The 20,575-nt window shown below is 41.4% G+C and overlaps 2 protein-coding genes across 2 annotated transcripts in view; one reads left to right on the top strand and one right to left on the bottom strand.

The window, feature by feature from the left end:
- Positions 1 to 2,084: 2,084 nt before the first annotated feature.
- On the bottom strand, positions 2,085 to 5,773 carry serp1 (stress-associated endoplasmic reticulum protein 1). The gene is given in 3 exon segments (NM_203754.1): positions 2,085 to 3,249; positions 5,355 to 5,430; positions 5,536 to 5,773. Coding segments are annotated over 3 exon segments (201 nt in total). The 5' UTR covers positions 5,620 to 5,773; the 3' UTR covers positions 2,085 to 3,208.
- Positions 5,774 to 11,334: 5,561 nt separating this feature from the next.
- eif2a (eukaryotic translation initiation factor 2A) overlaps positions 11,335 to 20,575 on the top strand; it is a 33,754-nt gene continuing 24,513 nt past the window's right edge. The window contains 6 exon segments of the mRNA NM_001127089.2: positions 11,335 to 11,501; positions 14,185 to 14,254; positions 15,620 to 15,694; positions 17,130 to 17,248; positions 17,661 to 17,760; positions 18,886 to 18,968. Of these exon segments, the coding sequence (NP_001120561.2) occupies positions 11,474 to 11,501; positions 14,185 to 14,254; positions 15,620 to 15,694; positions 17,130 to 17,248; positions 17,661 to 17,760; positions 18,886 to 18,968 (475 nt within the window). The 5' untranslated portion in view covers positions 11,335 to 11,473.

The raw sequence follows: 20,575 nt of genomic DNA, 5'->3' as shown, positions 1-20,575 counted from the left end.
CATGTAGCGTTTCTCCAGCAGAAATTGCTCACCACTCCAATGGGTGTTGCTGGAGGCAGTTGGGGTGGTGCTGCTGGCAGAGAATCTGCCTGTGTGACTTAATAAAAGGCACTAAGTTTGCCTAGGAGCCATAACCCATAGCAACCAGTAAGATTTTTGCTTTTAAACAGGTAACCAATAAATTCTACGTTCTGTCCCTATGGATTTATGCTATTTGTTGTTATGCTCTACTCAGCGTAATCTGAATTGATCTGATCACTTAGACAATGGGCGACAAGTTGATAAAAACATGAGCATGATTCAGGCTTTCTAAAGAGACACACACACACACGTCCCTCTAGAGCAGAGCTGTCCAACTGGCGGCCCGCGACCCCCCCTCTGTGTGGCACCCCACCTGTCTGGCTACTTTGATAGTTTACCTTTGAGTAAGATTTAAATGGTATCAGTACTGAGATTAACTGGCCCCCTGCATGGTTCTCACCTCAGATTCAGGCTGTAATCCCTCTGTATTGTTTAAAAATGCAATCCCCTGTGTTGTTTATACCTTTTAATCCTTGCATTGGTCACCCCCTGCAGTGTTCACACCTCAGGCTGTAATCACCCACATTGTTCACACCTCAGACATTGTAGGTACTGCCTGGACTATGCTGCCTGTGTGTATGGCACACAGGGATCATAGGATAGGCAGATTATGGCACATAGGCAGTATAGGGCAGGGAGGGTATGGCACACACAGGCAGGGTAGGGCAGGCAGAGTATGGCACACACAGGCAGCACAGGGCATTTAGAGTATGGCACACACAGGCAGCATAGGGCAGGTTAAGTATGGCACACCCAGGCAGGGTAGGGCAGGCAGAGTATGGAACACACAGGCAGGGTAGGGCAGGCAGAGTGCTGCCTGTGTGTGCCATACTCTGCCTGCCCTATGCTGCCTGTGGGAGGGGAACATGGCAGGGATTTGTTCTGGGAGTTTGTTAGCAGTTGGAAATAGCCATTAAATGGTCCCTAAGGTGTGTAATTATGTGCTGGGGGTTGCTGTGCTATCCACAGGGGAGGAGGAGGCATATGGATTTAAGGGTATATATTAATATGACATAATATAATTCTTTTACATATGAATGATGCTAGATATTCCCGCAGTAAGGACCAAGCATTTGGGATTTTGCTGCACTACCACCATTGTGATAAAATAGATGTGGTTTGAAGTGGGTGTGGTTTAAAAAGGGGAGTGGTCAAAAGTGGCTTCCATTAGCGGCCCTCCACCATGTATGCGAGAAATTCCGGCCCTCGGCAACGCAGAAGTTGGACAGCACTGCTCTAGAGATTCAGCAACTATTATCTATATTTAATCAGGCCTTCTTATAAAGAATGTGTAAAAGCTGTGTGCTTTTCTCTTCAACTCTTCTATGAGTTATTTATTAATTTGCATGGATGTTCAATGCATAAACCCATTTATTGTAGTGCTTGCATAATATGTTGGCAATATCCCATGGAAAGATGCAATCAAACTATGGTGTAAAGTAAATAAATCTTCATAAATTATTCAAGAATTTCTCCTCAGGCAGGTCTATTGACTTCAATGGGATGCACAATTTAAGAGCTGGTATAAAAATATTGTGCATTATCCGTAGCTGCTCCTTATCTCATGGCCTAACAGGTTGCAGTGGCAGAAAGGGGTTCGTTTATACAGAGGGCTCTCAGTACACTGCTGATTTATTTCATTCCTAGGAGTCAATATCAGATGTTGCCCTGTTTAGAGCAAAAAAACCAAATATAAACATAAAAGGCATGTTGAGCACAAACCCAATTCACTGAACTTATATTGAAAAGAGGGCACCTTTAAGTTCTTATTGGTGTCTTGTCAACGCTTACTATCACACTTGAACTCGTTCTGCACTATTTAGCAATTAATATGTTCTCCACCATAAGCCTTTCAACGTTCTAATATATTAATGTTGTATATACAGGTATAAAAAAAAAATCACTTTGAATAATGGGCCCGTTCTTCTTTTGTGATTTTGTTAATTTCTCCATGAATGACAAGCTCTCTTCTTCTGGTAACATATTTGTCAACACAACCCAAATGCATTTTTGTAAAATTTTATTTTATTTTAAAAATGCATCAAAAGAACACTTCTTTTGATCAGCTGCTAGCAATACCTTTACGGTCTCTTACGCACTTAAGTCATGCCACAAACCTTCATTTGTACAAGAGAAAAAAAAAAAAAAAAAACAGAGGGCAGAAAATGATCATTAAAGGCAAGAAGATTATCTGACTTGGACTTGCACACAAAACTAGCTGTAATGCACCAAGTTTAAGACCCCCAGTATGTCCACAGTATTTTATTCCTCCAAGCAGCAGTGGCCTTTTCCCAGATGATTTAAGAAAAATGACAGCTTGTTACCCGCCAGTGGGGTCTACAGTAAACCCAGGCCAGCACCTGAATGCCAAAAACCAGATTGGTTAGCATAAGATCTCTCCGCTGCGTTTGGCTGATTGATCGTTGCTATAGCATCACACTCGATTAATGCAGGGGAGAGGTAGATAAAGCTGATTCACGGTCAGGTTCAATTTTGTTTGTTTACAGAAATGTGGCTTTTTTGTTTTCTCTCCATTTACACAGCAAGTGTTGCTCAGGGACTCTATGCTAGGTCCTTAGGGAATTACCTAAAAAAAATGCAGAGCAGCATCTGGAAACAGGGCAAACCTTACAGACAATTTTCACGCAGCATAGTACAGAATGTTCCAATTATCTAAGAATCAGTATTCCAGCTTTTGATTTTTAAATTAGAAAAAAGTAACCAATTTTATACATTAAAAAAGGTACAACATTTAAACACAAATAGCTGCAACAAAATAGCTATTTAGTCTATGTATCTACATTGCAAAAAATTGTTTCACAAAGAAAAAAAACTGACATTTCACTCAATAAAGTAGCTCCACAACTGCAGGCTTTCTGCTTTATTGCTTTTCTGCATACGGTGCCTTGCGAAGGCACTGTGGTATGGATTAGAAAACTTGGAATGACTTTGGTGGAATAATTTGGAATGACTCAGATGAGAGTTGTATTAAACTGTCATTCTGGAACAGGCAGTTATGTGAAATCCGTTATCTTTCCTTTGTCCTGGTCAATAGATCAAAATATTAGAGTTCGTTTATACTTCACAGGTGAATAGCAACATAGGGAGAGGGGGGGGGAGATCTTCTTTACATGCCCATCCTGATGCTCTGAATAATCTGGAAAATAGCTGGAGAAAGAGGAGATCATGTTGTTAGTTTCCCTTCCAATAGAAAAGTAACAATATTCTGATAAATCTTAAATATATATCATTAGGGCACCTTAGCAGACTGCTCATAAATGCCCTTTAAAGGGCCAGTATACTGTCCTTTTGCACTCAATTAATTAGAGCTTCTGCAGAACATAGAATTTTAATGATAAAAAAAGGTGAAAATTATGTTTTTTGTTCATTCATGAACTAAAACAGAGAAATTGAAGCTTCTCCATGATTGCTAGTTGCGAGGACAGACAATCTGTACAATGGACTCCTGCTTATCGCTGCACTGGGAATCTAATTATCTACCTTGCAAAAACTAAATGGTTTTAATTATCCTGTTTAGCTCAGGAAATACAACACTTATTCAAATATAACAAGGCAACTCAATTTACTTTACACTTTAGTTGGGGCATCTCTCTTACACTCATATATAGAAGTGATAATTTTAGAATCCAACACTCTAGCCGCACAAAAACATATTTGGTGCACAGTTGAGTCATTTAACTAATAATGCAATGAAACAAATCTGTTTGTATACATATGGTTACTACATGCCTTACATTTCCAAACACTACAGTACCTGCTTCTATCCTTATCTAATTAACAAACAAGGTCGTTCAGAAAAATAAACAAAAAAAAAAAATGAAGGTGCCAAGACTCTCATAAGATTATTAACACCTGCATAAAAAAGATATTTAGGCCAAATTGGAATTCAGTTTATCAGCGATCAGACTCCAAAGCAAAATCCTAACATATGGCAAAAGGGCCCCAGGGTGAATGCAGCATGGTGTAAAGAGAGAGAAGTCACAAGCTACTATGCCTGGTTTAATAAAGCTAATTATGTTAGCCCTGAAAAGTAAGAAAATACTGTGCATGTGTGTATATGCAGAATGGAAAGAAGTACAGCTGTCACATGTTGCACATCAGTTAAACTTTGCTTTGCAACATAGATAAGTCTGTCATATCACAATATATATATATTTCTATCACATTTCCCAGATATATATGTATATGTATGTATGGATATGTAACCAGGGAAGCAAAATTAGACATAAAATATAGCAGTGGGTGGTTAGTGTTTAATGCTGCTCTGCAGGAACTAGAGCTAATAATAACCACAGCAAACATGAAAGGGAAGTATACGAGTAGAGGAATGAAAGTGGCTGTGTATTGTGTGATGTAAGCAGTGGGCTAGACAGACTGCTGAATAGTGCATACGTGTGCAGCTAGAAGGAACCCTTAAGGTGATGTCAGGGTAAACCCAAATCAGGAAAAACAATGATTGTGATTGAGCGTGGGGATGTCCCAAACAGCTGTTCTACTACAATCACTGTTCCAGGTACTTATAATTGAACAGATGGAATCACAACATGGTTGCACCCCCCCATTTGTACCCCTAACAGAAACTTTTCACATAAACCATCCCTGCTTATGTGGCAGGTGCTACTGGGAATCAGTTCAGTGGCAACAAGACAAACAGAAGAACACTGGCTGGACTGGGAACTGAGGTTACACTAGATGAGTAGTACTAAATACTAAAATTTGACCTGTACCAAGAAATACTGCAAGGGTGTGGTGGGAGCAGGGGCACATATAAGGACTATTGGTGTGCCTGTAGCATAGGTTTTGGGATTCTAAAGGCTTTTGGGTCAGTTGTAAGATATGGAGAGCTTAGAAACACCATCAGAGGACAGGTAGGGAGGCATGTATATAGCATTCTGTACAGGATGCTGGGGGCAGTGACAGCTGTTAGCAGGCAGTACTGGTAGTAGGGGAGTTATAGGGATGGGGTGAGTTGTGCCCAGAACAGGGGGCAGGTACAAGGTAGAGTGCAAGAATGCCTTAGGTACTCAGTAATAGTATGGCAGAACCATGTTAGCACTCAGTACCCAGCTAGTCAGGTATTAGTGGGAGCTGACAATAGGAAGGAGCACACAGCCAATTAGAAAAATGGCTCTTAACACATTGTTAGGCAGGAATGTTCCAAGCTAGGTTCTTATGTTAGTGGGAGCTGCCATACTGGTAAGAGCAGGGCAAAGTCTGTACAACAGGGAGTAAGAAAACGGAAATAAACTCACCGGATCCACAGACCACGAAGATAAATAGCGCCAGTAACCATGGTCCCACTGCAGATTTCTCCTCCGTCACATTTCTCTGCGGGGAATAGACAGGGGTTAGAAAAAGAGTACAAGCTTCCCACTATCTCCCTTACATTGAGTGAAACTCCCACCCAGCCGGCAGCGCGTCCCCGACACGTACCGATGACTTGGCCACGTTGCCTCTCTGTGTGATGTTCTTGCTGTGCTTCTCATTGGCCATGCGGATTCTCTGTTTGGCTACCATGGCTAGGCTGGGCACACTATAAAGGGAGAGTAAAGAAACGGTGGGCTGGTAAGGATACCCACAAGCACTACGTTCGCCTTGTTGGGTGTGTGAGCACTGAGTACCGACTTGCCGAGCTGCCAGCGTATGCAATTCCACAAGCTACGCCCACAACCGGAACTACGCGCTCTCAGCGAACAGCGCACGTAGATGAACCTTGTCAAATAGTCCCTCCCCTTGCAAATTGAACGCTGAGTAGACATGTGCTCAGTAAACATAGGGCAGAGTTACATTTTTGCCTTGTCAGATTGTTCCAAGCCAGGTGATTAAGGGGCTAGTCTTTATGATATGTATAAGGCCACTAAAGGATTTTAAAACACGATGTGAGGTGGATTAAAATGAATGTGTGGCAAGTTTCATCATCCTAGTTTGCAAAAAACAGTCAACTGGAATTCCTTCTACAACTCATTCTTTAGGAAGTCGGGCAACAACCCACTCCAATAGGGAAAAGAGGGCACAGCCTGACTTCTTGCACTTCATAGGGGACTGGCAGTGGCACATAGCTCAGTGAGCTGAAGAAGTTCTAGCCCTAGGCTAACAGGTCCCAGCTGTTGCTATTAAACATTGTGATATATAATAGTGGGCTTTAAAGAACTACAAGTTTCTACAAATGTCAGTGCTATCAAAAAATTAGTTGCTTTGTTACCCAAAAATGCAGTACAGGTATAGGACTTGTTACCAGAATGCTCGGGACCTGGGGTTTTCCGGATAAGGGATCTTTCCATAATTTGGATCTCCATAACTTAAATCTGCTAAAAATCATTTAAATATTGAATAAACACAATAGGCTTGTTTTGCTTCCAATAATGATTAATTATATTTTAGTTGGGATCAAATACAAGTTATTGTTTTACTATTACACAGGGCCGCCATCAGAAATCATGGGGCCCCTCACAATAAAATTTTCTGGGCCCACCATCTCCCATGCCCCCAATGGCCACACCCCCAGTGACCCCTCCCATCAATTCAAATGACACACAGACATTGGTAGCCAGGGCCCCCCTAAAACATTGGTGGCCAGGGGTTACGTTTTGCATTGGTGCCAGTTCAGGGACTCCCTAAAATATTGCTAGCCAGCACAGGGCTCCCTAAAACAGTGGTGGCCCTCCCCCAGTGTCCTCAACTATGGCCCTCTCCCCACTGCTTCCTCCAGCTCCCCCCCTGTGTCCTCCGGCTCCCCCCCCCCACCATCCTTCTGCTTCCTCCCGGGCCCCCCAAGCAAACTCCAGCTCCCCCCCCCAGCATCCTCCAGGCCCCCCCCAAGCATCCTCCAGCTGCCCCCCCAGCATCCTCCAGGGCCCCCACAAGCTTCCTCCTGCTACCCCAGGGCCCCCCAAAAGCATCCTCCAGCTGTCCCCCAGCATCCTCCAGGGCCCCCACAAGTTTCCTCCTGCTACCCCAGGGCCACCCAAAAGCATCCTCCTGCTGACCCCGAAGCATACTCCAGGGCTCCCACAAGTTTCCTCCTGCTACCCCCAGGGCCCCCCAAAAGCATCCTCCAGCTGCCCCTCAGCATCCTCCAGGGCTCCCACAAGTTTCCTCCTGCTACCCCAGGGCCCCCCAAAAGCATCCTCCAGCTGCCCCTCAGCATCCTCCAGGGCTCCCACAAGTTTCCTCCTGCTACCCCAGGGCCCCCCAAAAGCATCCTCCAGCTGCCCCTCAGCATCCTCCAGGGCTCCCACAAGTTTCCTCCTGCTACCCCAGGGCCCCCCAAAAGCATCCTCCAGCTGCCCCTCAGCATCCTCCAGGCCCCCCCCCCCAATCATCCTGCTGCTTTCTCCTGCTACCTCTGGCTCCTTCTGTGGCCTCCGGCTCCTCCTGCTTCAGTTGCGTCTCCTCCCCGCGTCCTCAGCTATGTCCTGTAGCTCCCTATTACACCTGCGCTTTTACAAGGTTGTGCCCGTGCGTACGTGTGACGTCAGTACGCACGGGCCGCAACCTTATGAAAGCGCAGGTGTAGCGGGGGCCGTGGGACATAGCGCTGGAGGCCGCCAATGACAGTCGCAGGGCCCGGAGGTGTTTAAAGGGGGCCCGAGCTAAGAAAACTTTAGCACGGCCGGGCCCCCTTTGAAGTTAAAAATGCCCGGGCCCGGGACGACTGTGTCCCCTGTGCCCCCCTGATGCTATTACAGAGCAAAAGGAAATAATTTTTTCAAATTAGAATTATTTGCTTATAATGGAGTCTATGGGAAATAACAACCTAAAACAGCATTTTCAGGCAAGACTCCTGTGTCATCTAACTCTCATCTAAAATACATTTTGGCTTCTGTATCACAGTTCTATATTTAAATTATTTGTTTAGCCAACAAAAGTGAATAGATAAAAAAACAAACAAAAAATGGTTATCATTGAGTATTTGTAACCTCCCCAGCCAATTAAACAATAATTGATGATTTAGATAAGGACCATTCATCATGCTTGTACAGACATCTAGAATTCTATGACTAAAAAAGAAGGTAGAATTGTTGAATAATATATTATTTGGGCCAACAGCCCAAATGATTGGAACAGTTTATATGTGGTCATTCTGTGTATGACCATTGGTATGATATTTCTCCATTCAGACCCTGGGCTAATCATTCAGATGCCTAGGAGTATCAGCCAGTATATGGCCACTTTAACTGACTCCACGTGAGTCAGGAATTCCCAATGCAGTACTGACAGCATGGCTGAGTTGTTCGAAGCAGCAATATATAGCAGCAAAATATATATATAGGTAAGAAAGCATACAGTTTATATATTACAGCTATAAGAAAATGAATTTATTGTAAAAAGATAAGCATTCACTACTTCAGTTTTAGAATTCAGTTTTAATGGATTAAGAGAATGCCTGCAGAATAGAATCTGATTCTTCACTTTATTTACACCAAGGGGAAATAATTGTGTACCAGGACAATGATTTCAATCAATATACTTTTCAGTATTTTTATTTTAAAAAGAATGAAACATATATTTTGTTAGAACCACTTGTTAATTTTCACTCAGGGATTTTTTTCTCCTTGATGTTTCGGGCGATCTGCTGTTCAATGTGAAAAGCCTGACACATTGTTATGGTGTATCTTGCCAATCCCATGTTTACTAAGGTTTAATTAAAAACAAAAGGCTATGGCAATGTTCCTACCTCCGCATATTGATTGGCCATATTAGAAATTAAGTATTCTGTTTAGTATTTCTTCAGTGATGAAAACACTGAGGTACATTTGGGAAACCTCTGTAATGACCATTTGTTAATCACTTGCCCTTTTGCTGGCCCAGAACATAACATCTGAACACATTTCAAAGGTGTTTGTTATCTCTACTAATGTTATATATGTATGCATCGTAAAATGCAGTATGGGAGCACACCTTGATTGTATATAAAATGTTCCATGGCTACTAATGAAAAATTAGCTTGTCTACCACACAGACTGAATTGACAAGCTGTATTGTCTGACAAATGCTGTAATATGCCATAGACACTTATTTTGACCTGTGGGGAGTTATGGGGTAGTTTGGGCATCAGTGTACTAGAAATTCCAGGACCTGTTTTGAATCTAAGTCTATAGACTTGCTGATAGTCAGCACCAAAAAGACTCCTTTATTTCTGGGTGCACGTCCCACTGTGTTCACCTCACAGGTCACACAATCATCAAATCATGAACAGCACACCGTATTCCAATCTTATAATTAAAATGCCTTTATTCGAACAATTGGCACAGACTAGAATATCAACGTTTTAGGTCTACATTGACCCTAGATTCTAAGAATCTAGACATACCAGAATAGTCTGATCAATAAAAGAAAATTTGTCCATGGTCCAAAACTACAATCAAATGCAATCATGTTTTCAATATAGCTGTGTACTAACTTATCACTCTCCTAGAACTCAGAAGAGCTCTTAATGACTTAATTTTATTATGTGTTGTTCTGAGAGTGAGTCAATCAGCATAGGATCTTGGTTTAACATGGGGTTTGACTGCAGGAATGGAAATGAAGACTAAATTGCCTGTAAGTTTGTAATACCAGCCCCTGGGCTGCCCAAAAGGTACCAGGAGTGGCTTTTTGGCGCATCTGGTAACTTTTGGGAGTTTCTCAACTCGCCTCATGGTAGCAGCGCCCCTGATACTGCCCTGGCCTTTCATGTCATTCTCGTTTGTTAGTGGCTTCTAAGACGTAACTAGTTTTAGAGAGTTTTGTACTAATAGCCAGGCTTCCGCTCAACAGCTGTTTTTGGAGGCAATACTGCCAGCAACCCAGTCTATATACTTCCTAAATTCAATTAGCTAGCATTGCTAACTCTCAGTTGTCTAAAATATGTAGTATTCCAAAGATATTTAAAAAAAACAAATCTTTATTAATCTATCATCCAAAACATACCAGCCCCACGCTTCTTGGCCTTATGTGTTTTGTTCTCCTTTGGCACTTAACCATATGCAGGCTGCCTATGGAAGATTGTTATGGTTCCCCATTGAAACTGGGGCTTTGTTTGCACTCCTTTGCTTTGATACAGCAGTATCCCTCAGCAATTCTTTTTTGGATTATGACCCTCAGTTGTGCTAAAACCCTGGTGTGAGCGATCTAATAATGCCAGTTTCTTGGAAAACTGCTAAAAATAGGATGTAAATTTACATCTATTCAATTTTTGGGCTTTAGGTCTCCTTTAAAACAATACCACAGAACATCTGACTAAACCCACCTGTGGCCACTGCTTACTGTGTAAAAATTGTAGGTGCTATACATGGCAAAGGACAACCCAGTTCTTACACTACAGGCCATGGGCAGGAAAAGTATAGCTCTGTATCTGGGCCATAATTAGAAACCAAACATCAGGGGAAAAGGAATGACTGGGGCCCCTAAAGCTGTATCATCCTGCAGTGACCAATTACCATAGAAAACAATATATCTCTATAAAATCTTAACATTTTAAGATTTTCAACCAAACATCCTAATTTGAATCTGCTCATTTAGATTACCATTGGATGTTTTTTAGAAAATCTATTCGTACACTTAGGGGGAGATTTACTAATCCACGAATCCGAAACCCAAATGGCAAAAATTCGGATTGGAAACGAAAATTTTCGTCACCGGCGCAACTTTTTCGTATTTGTCGCGACTTTTTCGCCGCCGCTGTGACATTATTGTATTTTGCGCAACTATTTTGACGCGGAAAATATACGAATAAGTCGCGACGACGACAAAAAAGTTGGGGAACATACGAAAAAGTCGCAATAATACCGATCATTACGAAAAAACGCATGCGGACGCCTTCGGACCGTTCGTGGATTAGTAAATCTGCCCCTTAGCATTGATTGCCTTTTTTCAGTAATTTGTCTAACATCTGGACAATCAATTCAGGGTAAACCCAGAAAATGGTTACAGTATAGATTTAAATTTGATATAACTTTGATTTATAAGGTATATAGCTTAGATTTATATTTAAATAAATGGGAAGGCTGCAGCCATACATGTAGTTAATTTTTTACTTTAGTTGAGCAAACTTCCTCTGACCAATGCATTTCAGTAACAATTAACTTTTTTGCTAGATATTTTTAGTAACTCGTTTAGGCCTTATAATTTTTCTTCAAACTTGCTTCTATTTATATATAGGGGGTGGAAAACAGGTTCTGGCAAAACTACTAGACTTTAAAAAGGCAACAATATGACGTGGCTTTAAAGTGACACCTATGGGGGTTTCTACTGCGGAAGGGCACAGCACAAAGTCAGTTGTACGGCGTAGTAATCCGCCAGCTTGTGATTCGGCTGCTAATGACTACGTGTATCAAACTCTGGGTTCCTTTCACGTGTTCTACACGCGAGTGATCTTTTTCCGGTCAACATGGCGCCTCCCGTGCCGCTGCTGTCAGGTCTGTGCAGTGTGTAGCGCTGACTCGCCGGGCTGTGGCAGGATTGGCGTTATGTGTAGAACACATGCGATACGGTTTCAGTGCGCCGGCGGTAGTGCAAGTTCTGCTCGTGTCGCACATTGCCGCTGTGCGTGTAGCAGCCAGGAACCGGCGCCGGGGAAATTGTTTAACAGCGACTGGAGCGCCCCGCTCTCTCATTCTAGAATGCGGCCAGTAGTGTCTGCTGATGTAGGATCTACTGGAAAGCCGGGGTGGGGGGTCATTTATAGAAGGCAGTGTTCAGGCAGTGTCTAGTGATCTGATGCCCACCTACACTGACTCTGTATGACGTTATGTTACTATAATGCGTCTAGTGGGTAAGGGGCCCATTATTACAGGGATTAAAGTTATGTGGCACTGGGATCATCTGTGATCATAGACCTGTTAGGATCTATACATAATTCAGATAGATTGATGTAGCCTGTGCGTCTGTAAATTACCCGCACATATATCGCTGCTTTTCATTCAATTGGTATATGTGACTGAAGCAATGGGATATATAGAATTTGGAGCATAGTTTAGAGAAGGGATTCCCAACCTTTTTATTTTACTTGTGAGCCACACTCGGATGTAAAAAGCATTGGTGAGCCACACAAGCATGAAAATAAGCACTGTGATTGGCTATTGGGTAGCCCATGTGGCCTGCAGGAAGCTCCGCTTGGAGTAATACTGTGTCTCTGGGCTTCCATAACTTGCCTCCAAGCCACAAATGTAAAAATGGCACCTACTTTGAGGCCAGTGAGAGCAACGTCAAAGGGGTTTGGAGTGTCGTGTTGCTTATGGCCCACTTGTTAGGAATCACTGGTTTAGAGTTAATTGAAAGTTGGGTGCTGTGATTTGAGTTAGTAACTGCTTATGGTGCACAAGCTTTTAAACCGTTCAGTCATACTGAGAGAAATATGCAGAACTAAGTGAGAATTATAGGAAGGGCATTTACTAAAGTTTTGGTTTTTTCCCACAATTCATATTGTTTGAGCCAAAATACAATTTTGTTGTGTAAAAAAGTTTTTTTTATGTTAAATTTTTGCAATTCATAATGCAACAAATCAGAAAGCAAAAATATGCCATCCAAAACCTGCTGAAATCATGTAGAGGTTCATTGCAGATGTCCCTTTCACAACTGGAAGATCTTTCTTTGCTTTATGGGTTTAGAGGTTTTGGGGTATTGTGCCACTGGCATTTGTGTCACTCAAGTTTTTGTGTTTTTTCCTCATCCATTTTCATTCGTACTTTTTAATTCAGATCTTTTGATAAATGACTAACATTTGTGGCACTTGGTTTAGTCGTGGTTTCAAAAACCTCTTAAACCACGAAAATGAGAATGTTGATAAATGGGCGTCTCCATGTCTAGCATGTTATTCCCCCTTAGCAATAATTTTGTGGTACTAGGAAGGCACTGGGCACTATGACATATTTTTAACAGAAAATCTCCTGGTCCCACATGTTCCGCTAAGTGATGCGCTATGGCAGTACAACCGGCCCTCAGTAAACCTGTTGTGCTGTGTCCTAATGGGAATTCACTGTCTTGCCCATTCAGACCATAGCCACAGGGCTTTTAAATGTTCTTGAAAACACACCCTTTAAATAATGTTAGCTAACTTTTGTTTTAAACAAGCCCACAAACCCGGTGGTTGGTAATGTTGTATTTCAGGTTAATGGGCAGGGCCTCCTTTAAAATGGAAATTATCACCAGCACTATTGTGGGCAGCCTGACCACCCAGTGTTTGTGTGTTTTTATTCATAGCTTTGTGTTAATCTATCCTGTGTCAATTCAGCATGCATTCCAATCTTCTAATGCTGTATCTGTGTGGGGAGTGAATGCAAAAAAAGAAAAGTTTGGTTTTCATAGATATCAATAGAAAACAGTGCTTTCACAGCTGAAATGCTCCATGTATTTCATCTTAGATTTCAATGGCACTGAAAAAATCAAATTAGTATATTGCTTTGACATTATGACAAATGTATGAAGAGTGTATTGTGCAATTATACATTAAGGGGGTGGTTCAATTCTAAGTTAACTTTTAGTATGTTATAGAATGTCCTAGCAACTTTTGCAGTTGGTCTTTTTCCAGCTTTCATGTAGGATTCACTGAGCCAGGCAGACTTAGAACTATTGCTCTCTGATGCTACATATTACATTACATTAACATTTATTTATAAAGCGCCAACATATTCCGCAGCACTGTACAATAAGTATTGTTATTGTTACTTTTCATCACTTCCTCTTCTATTCAGTCCTTTTCCTATTTATATTCCAGTAACTTATTCAAATTACTCCCTGTTTGCTAGGGTCAGCTGCTGAAATACCAAACCAGAGAGCTGCTGTACAAAAACTTAAATAGCTGAAAAGCATCATACTAAAAGTTAATTTAAAGGTAAACAACCCCTTTAAATTATTTTTTAAAAGTACATTTAGTACTCTTAAATCCTAGGACATCCCTTCCAATGGCTAAGTTTTGTACCTTTAAAATTTCATCAGGGTCCAGTTTTGGCCAACCAGAGGATCTCTGTGTGCCCTAGCCTACAGTAATTCCCATCGGACAATTTTTATGAGCGTATATTACAGTTTATGGCCACTTTAATATTATGAATTTTCATTGCTAAGTTGAATTCTACATTATCATTATTATATATTTCCCTACAGTCAGAGGTTCTGATGGAATCCAGTTGGTCCAAGGTCCTCCGAAGTTTACGGACTCTGAGCCATTTCAGAGGTGATATAAGCATTCTTTGTAGTATTAAGTGATGCTGTTATTGGTAAAAAAATATTTACACCTGAAACTTGTCAAATGCTTAGTTAATTAGATCAATGCTGAAAAATTATTGATATTTTGAAAAAAGCGCATTTTTAATAATTTGCACAACAAAATGTATTTCAGTCTCCCTTCTTCCAAACAGACAATTCCAGCTTTCTGTTCACACAATATTATGTATGTATGTATATCTTTATTTATAAAGCGCTACTTATGTACGCAGCGCTGTACAGTAGAATACATTAATACAAACAGGAGGGTTATTAAGATAATAGATAAATACAAAGGATAACAATAAACACTAATAAATAAAATATACAGTTCCAATAAGATAAGAGTCAAAGACACAAGAGGATGGAGGTCCCTGCCCAGTAGAGCTTACAATCTTTATTAATTATTATTTACAGGCTGGGGAGATAAGAATAGGTAAGCTTAATGTTAGGTGGTGTATTTTGACTGCCACTGATTCCATCGAAAAACAGCACCACAGTTTGTAGTCGGCACACCCCATAGAATTTTATGGAAGTTTAGGTCTGCCTGCCATTTATATGCAGGTGCTCTGTGGCAGAGCAGGGCCCCAAAGGATGCACCAGTGTGATCCACAGGATGAGAGGAGGAAGGGGGCAGGGGAGTGGACTGGGTTTTGACAGATCATGGACAGAGTTTTAGCATAATCAGTGGCCTGGCATGCATGTTCAAACATTAAAGGGGGACATGTAAGGTACAAATTGCTTAGAGACCTATTATAAGTGCTTCTACAGTTTACTTTTTTCTTAAAGTTTTCTAGATATAAGCATTACCTAGCAGTCACATGTAATAACATGAAACGTGTACTTGAGTGTCTCTGGGAAGATAATTTTTCCACTAAAAGAAGCACCAATTCTTCCTGATTTGAAACAGTCAGTAGATCAGTGTATCCGATCCCCATAAGCATGACCTTTTGCGGTTCTACCTGGCATGTTGCCCAGGCTAAACACCAGGGGGCGATCTTAATACAGTGAATACAGTGCTTGAAAAAAAAAAAAGTTATGCACATTGCAGAAGTGCTTATTATAGAACTGAGCAAATTTACATTGTTATAGTGTACCTTATATATGAAAACAAAACACAGGGTTACTGAAAATAATAACCTTAATACAACAGTATTGAACTGCACAGGTATGTCAGTGTAAATAGCTGATTGGTGGGAGTTGGTGACTGGTTGCAAAGTTTACATTAGTAATTTGTCCCACCAAATAAGGGCTTGCATATTCACTAGTTCTTTAGAGCTGGGTCACATTAACTGTTGTGTTGTTAAACATAGGTATTTTTTATTTATATTCACAGAGATCCAAGTAAGAACTGCAAGGTGTCCAAGTTCTCCAAAGATGGAAAGCTGTTTGGATGGTGCAATGGAGAAGTGTCAGTGGTATTTTATAGCCTAATCCATTCTGATCTGTTTGCCATATTTACAGCTAATCTTATTATATGCTCTTTTCACTTAAAAAGAAAAGTGAAGTGAATTACATGTAACCGTATTGTGCTGTGATTATGTTGGTTTGAAAAACCCAACATACTTTGACTTCAGCTTATTTTCTAAACGCTACTTCAACAGTTTTTCACTTTTGTAAGTGATCCCGCCCCCCATCATTTTGTGGCACCACTCCGAACACCCCAATTTTTCCATTGACTTTTCAATCTGCTGCCACTCTTACAGCTTTGAGGCTATACCCCAACCTTGAAACACACAGTGGGGTTAGCCTGTTTGTTGGATGCCCAAATGGCATCTTTACCTTTTCACTTTCAGTAGAGGAAATTTTTCTTGAAATGGGACAGATTTGCTTAACACTATTGTGTAGTGCTAAAACTGAAGCCTACTGCACATATTTTGAGAAACTGAAAGGTTGCACTGATGTACAGACACAGTCACTCACCTATATATTTATCATTCAGAGAATTAGTTTTAGGTCTAATGAGAGTGAAAGGCTAGGAGAAAGGGTTAAAAGTTAATGCAGTTTTCAGTGTTTACAATATTACCCCTTATAGGCAATAAAAGGCACAAAGTTAACCCATAGCAAAGATGTTTGCTTTTAAACATGTCAAGTAAATGCTACCTTCTGATTGGTTGCTACTGTGAACTGGTGTTGTGCTCATAAAGGCATAGTCAGAGGAAATCTGCAAGACTTTAAGAGGTGTGAATGGTAGAGCTAAGGTTTTCATTGTATCTGGCACAAAGGTGCAACCCCCAGCAATTGCTGACCTTTTGGCATTCCCAGACAGCTATTATGCAGTCATGGTAGGGACAGTCAAGGGGAAGAACAAATAGAAAGATGTAGTAATAATACACATAGGTCATGCTGTCCTTGGTGTGCAGAATGGCACACTAGTGTACCATATCATATAGCCATCAACCTTGTGTTTATTTGGCATTAATTCTACAATTAAAGGTGCAAACTAAAAGCGCACATTGTCAATATGACTCCGTGCCCATCAGAATGGAGATGAACTCAAAGCAGTTAACATTATTGTTCTCCAGTTTTTCCACTTGGTCCTGTGTGGCTGAGCCCTGTTGAACACTAGAATGTGCACTATATAATAGATTTTTCAATCTGTAATAACCCTTAATAAAAATATATCTATGCCTGTAAGCTCAGCAGTGCAAGGTGAATTGCTTTCCCCCCCCCTGCTGAAATATAGTGCTAACAAATGGTAAACTTGTATACCCTCTGTTAGTGTGTGGAAAGTAGCCCAAGCTCGGACTCCCAGGGTGAAAGAAATTGCATGGTTTAATCATTAATCTGTGAAATCGCAATGACCTTTTTGTGTGTGTTTTTTTTTTTCTTTTTTTTTTTTTTAGAATAAATATAGTGAACTGTGCCGACAGCAAGTTACTGCACTCCTTTGATCTGCCTAAAGTTGTTGGCCTTGAATTCTCTCCAAAGAACACAATACTAGCAACATGGCAGACATATACAAGTAAGCAACAGACTTAAAGATTTGTGCATCACTACTGCAATAATTCTGTCAGTGCCATGCCGCCATGTTCTCAATGGTCCCTGGGGATGGTACATGACCATCAGAATATGGTGGTGCAGCACTGGCAGGCCTATACCCTGGGCTGGTGTGATATTTAGCAAATAGGAACACTGTCCTAGGATTTAAGGCTAGCGATTTTAATCACAAAGTCGTTTTGTGCACTGATGACCTGAAATGGCAAATCACCTCTTAATAACAAGGCTGACAGTAAGATTAAAGCTTTATCCTTTTACAAAACCAATTTTTACATTAATATTTAATATGTTCATGGGGGTGCATTTAAAGCTGATAGTTTTCAGACTGTCTCACTTTTAATACTAAATGAACCAAATGTTCTTTGGTTTTCTAATAGCTGGCAAAGATGGCACCGCGGGAACACCGAACCTGCAACTGTACGATCTGAAATCTGGAAAGTGTGTCAAATCCTTCATCCAGAAAAAAATGGAAAACTGGTAAGTCACATCTAATTGGTGGCATAGCTCAATGTGTTGGGTAAATAATGCCTGCAAATATGTGCATAGGATTAAGCACCCATCCATCTGATTTTACGTTTTAGTTAGTATTACAGTGAATGGAATTACCCTCCCCAGGGTAAAACGATACACGTACAGAAGCTGATTTCCCAACAGTCAGGTCTTTCCTTTCATTTCCTAAGTTGAGTAGTCAGGCTGAGATACTAGCTATCTTTATGATGTGTATTTTCGTGGCACCCTTGTCCCATATGAGTGCAATGAATTAGGCTTGGGCGAAACATACTTTATACCATAAAGATCTATGGTTTTTGTTATTTCTTGACCTAAACAGGGAAAACTGGGAAACTTAAGTCACTCCATGGTTGATCCATGTGAGGTAGATATTTAGATTGCCAGTACACAGATAATGCCCCACCCTGCATAATGGACTTCCAACAAACCAGCTACAACAATGGGGGCAAGGTGGGGGTTGTATACTGTACTGGTATTTTAATTATGTACCTTGTAGAGTAGTAGTATCTGTAGGATGTCTATAGGACATGATAGTTTTAACCAGCTAGCCAGCCTGAGAAACATTTGCAATGTAGGTAAGTCTAAAACTACAAGTATAGCTTATGACCCCTTCATATAAGCTACCGGAAAGAAACAATTGGGAAATAATTATATCTCACTCATTAATGTTTTTATTAACAAAGGCAAAATGAAGGTGCAGTGTATGTATGTACAACTTTATTTTTAAAGTGCTACAAGGATACGCAGCGCTGTACAGTCTTACAATGTACACAATTACACACAGGGAGGACAAGTTTCATAATTAATACAATAAGTAAGTATAAATACACAGAGAATAAGCGCCATGTGGTATGAGACGGAGTAGGAAGGAGGTCCCTGTCCCGAAGAGCTTACAATCTAAGTAGTGGCCCTTTTAGCTCTCCAACGATCAGTGGTTTAAGTGAATATAACTGTTAGTGACTATTAGTCAGACACGTTTTCCTATTTAGATCTTTTTTTTATTAGAATTACATAATGTATATGATTTCTTGGGGTGCATCCAGCAGTTGTGGGTATAGACTTCATTTACAATTTATATTTTTTTCCCCATAGGAGTCCTTGCTGGTCTGACGATGAAAGTATATGTGCAAGGAATGTAAACAACGAAGTGCACTTCTTTGAAAACAACAATTTTGGTACTGTAACTGTGTTCTGGTTCTTTTCTCTCTAAAGATGAAATTATTTTTCATATTACACCCACACAGGTGGGCAATGTTTTGGTTCTGGACGCTACCTGGGTGCCTGAATCCAGTAGTAAATATAGATCAAAGTCAAACAAAACGGCACTCACAGGAATTTTTGCAAAGGAGACATCAAGTTAGGTGAAGAAGGTGAGATCCTTTATTTAGTCCGACGTTTCAGTTCCTTCTGGAACTTTCATCAGGGACAGCATTGTTACAGTGCATAGTGAACGCTATTTAAGTCAAAAAGGGCGCCAAGTTGTTGCTAGGCAACCCCTAACAGACAGTGAGGAAGTGTCAGAACATAAAAATTACAAATAAACTGAAATGGGCAGAGATCACAAACAGTATGCAACACAGTGGGCACAACTGAAGGGGCATATTGGCATACATGCTGAGTTATGTATTGTCCCATAGCGCTACCTGGTCAGGACGCCCTGCCAGGATTGCGCAACAATTGGAGGTGATCACAGAAAGCCTCTGGTCTTTTTAACCTAGGTACAGATTTCCCATAATGTTACAGCGCTTACCGGCTAGGTACCCAGCTTCTCCGGAGTCCCGTAGTCTCAGGAACGGCCGCCCCCGATACGCTTCCAAGTGGTTGCTACGCAACCCGCCAGTGGTGAGCGGACCCAGAAGTCCCGTGTGTATTGGCTCGTAACCGTAACGCTTATTTAATCTGCACGGGCCATTTGTCAGCCAGCGGACCAATTAGAAGCACAGCCCAGAGCTACACATAGATATCAAGGTCCACAGTGTGTGGCCAGATATTAGTGCATGCATCGAGCGGCGACTAAAATAAAAGGTAGACGTGCATCCCAACGGGAAATACGGTATAGCCATTTCACACTGCTCACTTGGGGGTGCCAAGGAAGTTGTGGCCCTACGCAGGGTACCACCTTAATGGTAGGGGGAGAACACCAGTCCCCGGGATCGCATTTGCAAATAGGGTGACCTAGGGTATTACGGGGAACCCCGCGCAGGGCTCATACCTTCATCAACTGGGTGGGAAATACATGTATGGAGGGTACACCTGCTACCCTACCAAAGTTAAATAACAGAGGACCAGGGCATGAAGCTGATCACCATATTTAGACAAGGGAACAATGCTACAATGTATGACAGTTCAAATTAAGCCCGGCCAGATAGATACAAAAGGAGTTGCAAATGTTTCTCAAGCATTTAAACAATGTGTCAAAACGTTTAAAAACACAGAGGTAGAGGGAAAGTTACGGAATACAAAGTATCACATAACAATAAAGTCTATGTAGCAAACAATATGCTCAAATGAAGCAATTTAGTGGTAAAGTCTCATTAAGGCCCCGTGGGGCCACACAGTCAAGTTAATAAATCCAGCGGGACTCTCGTTGAAGTAGAGCCAGGTCCCTGTTGCCACCCCTCGCGAGGGGGGGCTGGTAGTCTATGGCCATGCACTTAAATGTGGGAAGAGTATGCCGCAACAACAGGAAGTGTCTTGCAACTGGTTGACCGGATTCGCCTTCTTTGAGGGCCTTGCTGATGGCCGAACGGTGATTGCCAATTCGTTCCCTGAGAGTAGTCAC

Source organism: Xenopus tropicalis, chromosome 5 (assembly GCF_000004195.4).
Source record: "Xenopus tropicalis strain Nigerian chromosome 5, UCB_Xtro_10.0, whole genome shotgun sequence".
NCBI lineage: Eukaryota > Metazoa > Chordata > Amphibia > Anura > Pipidae > Xenopus > Xenopus tropicalis.
Note: the sequence above shows the minus strand (reverse complement) of the source record. Positions and strands in the feature narration are given on the sequence as shown.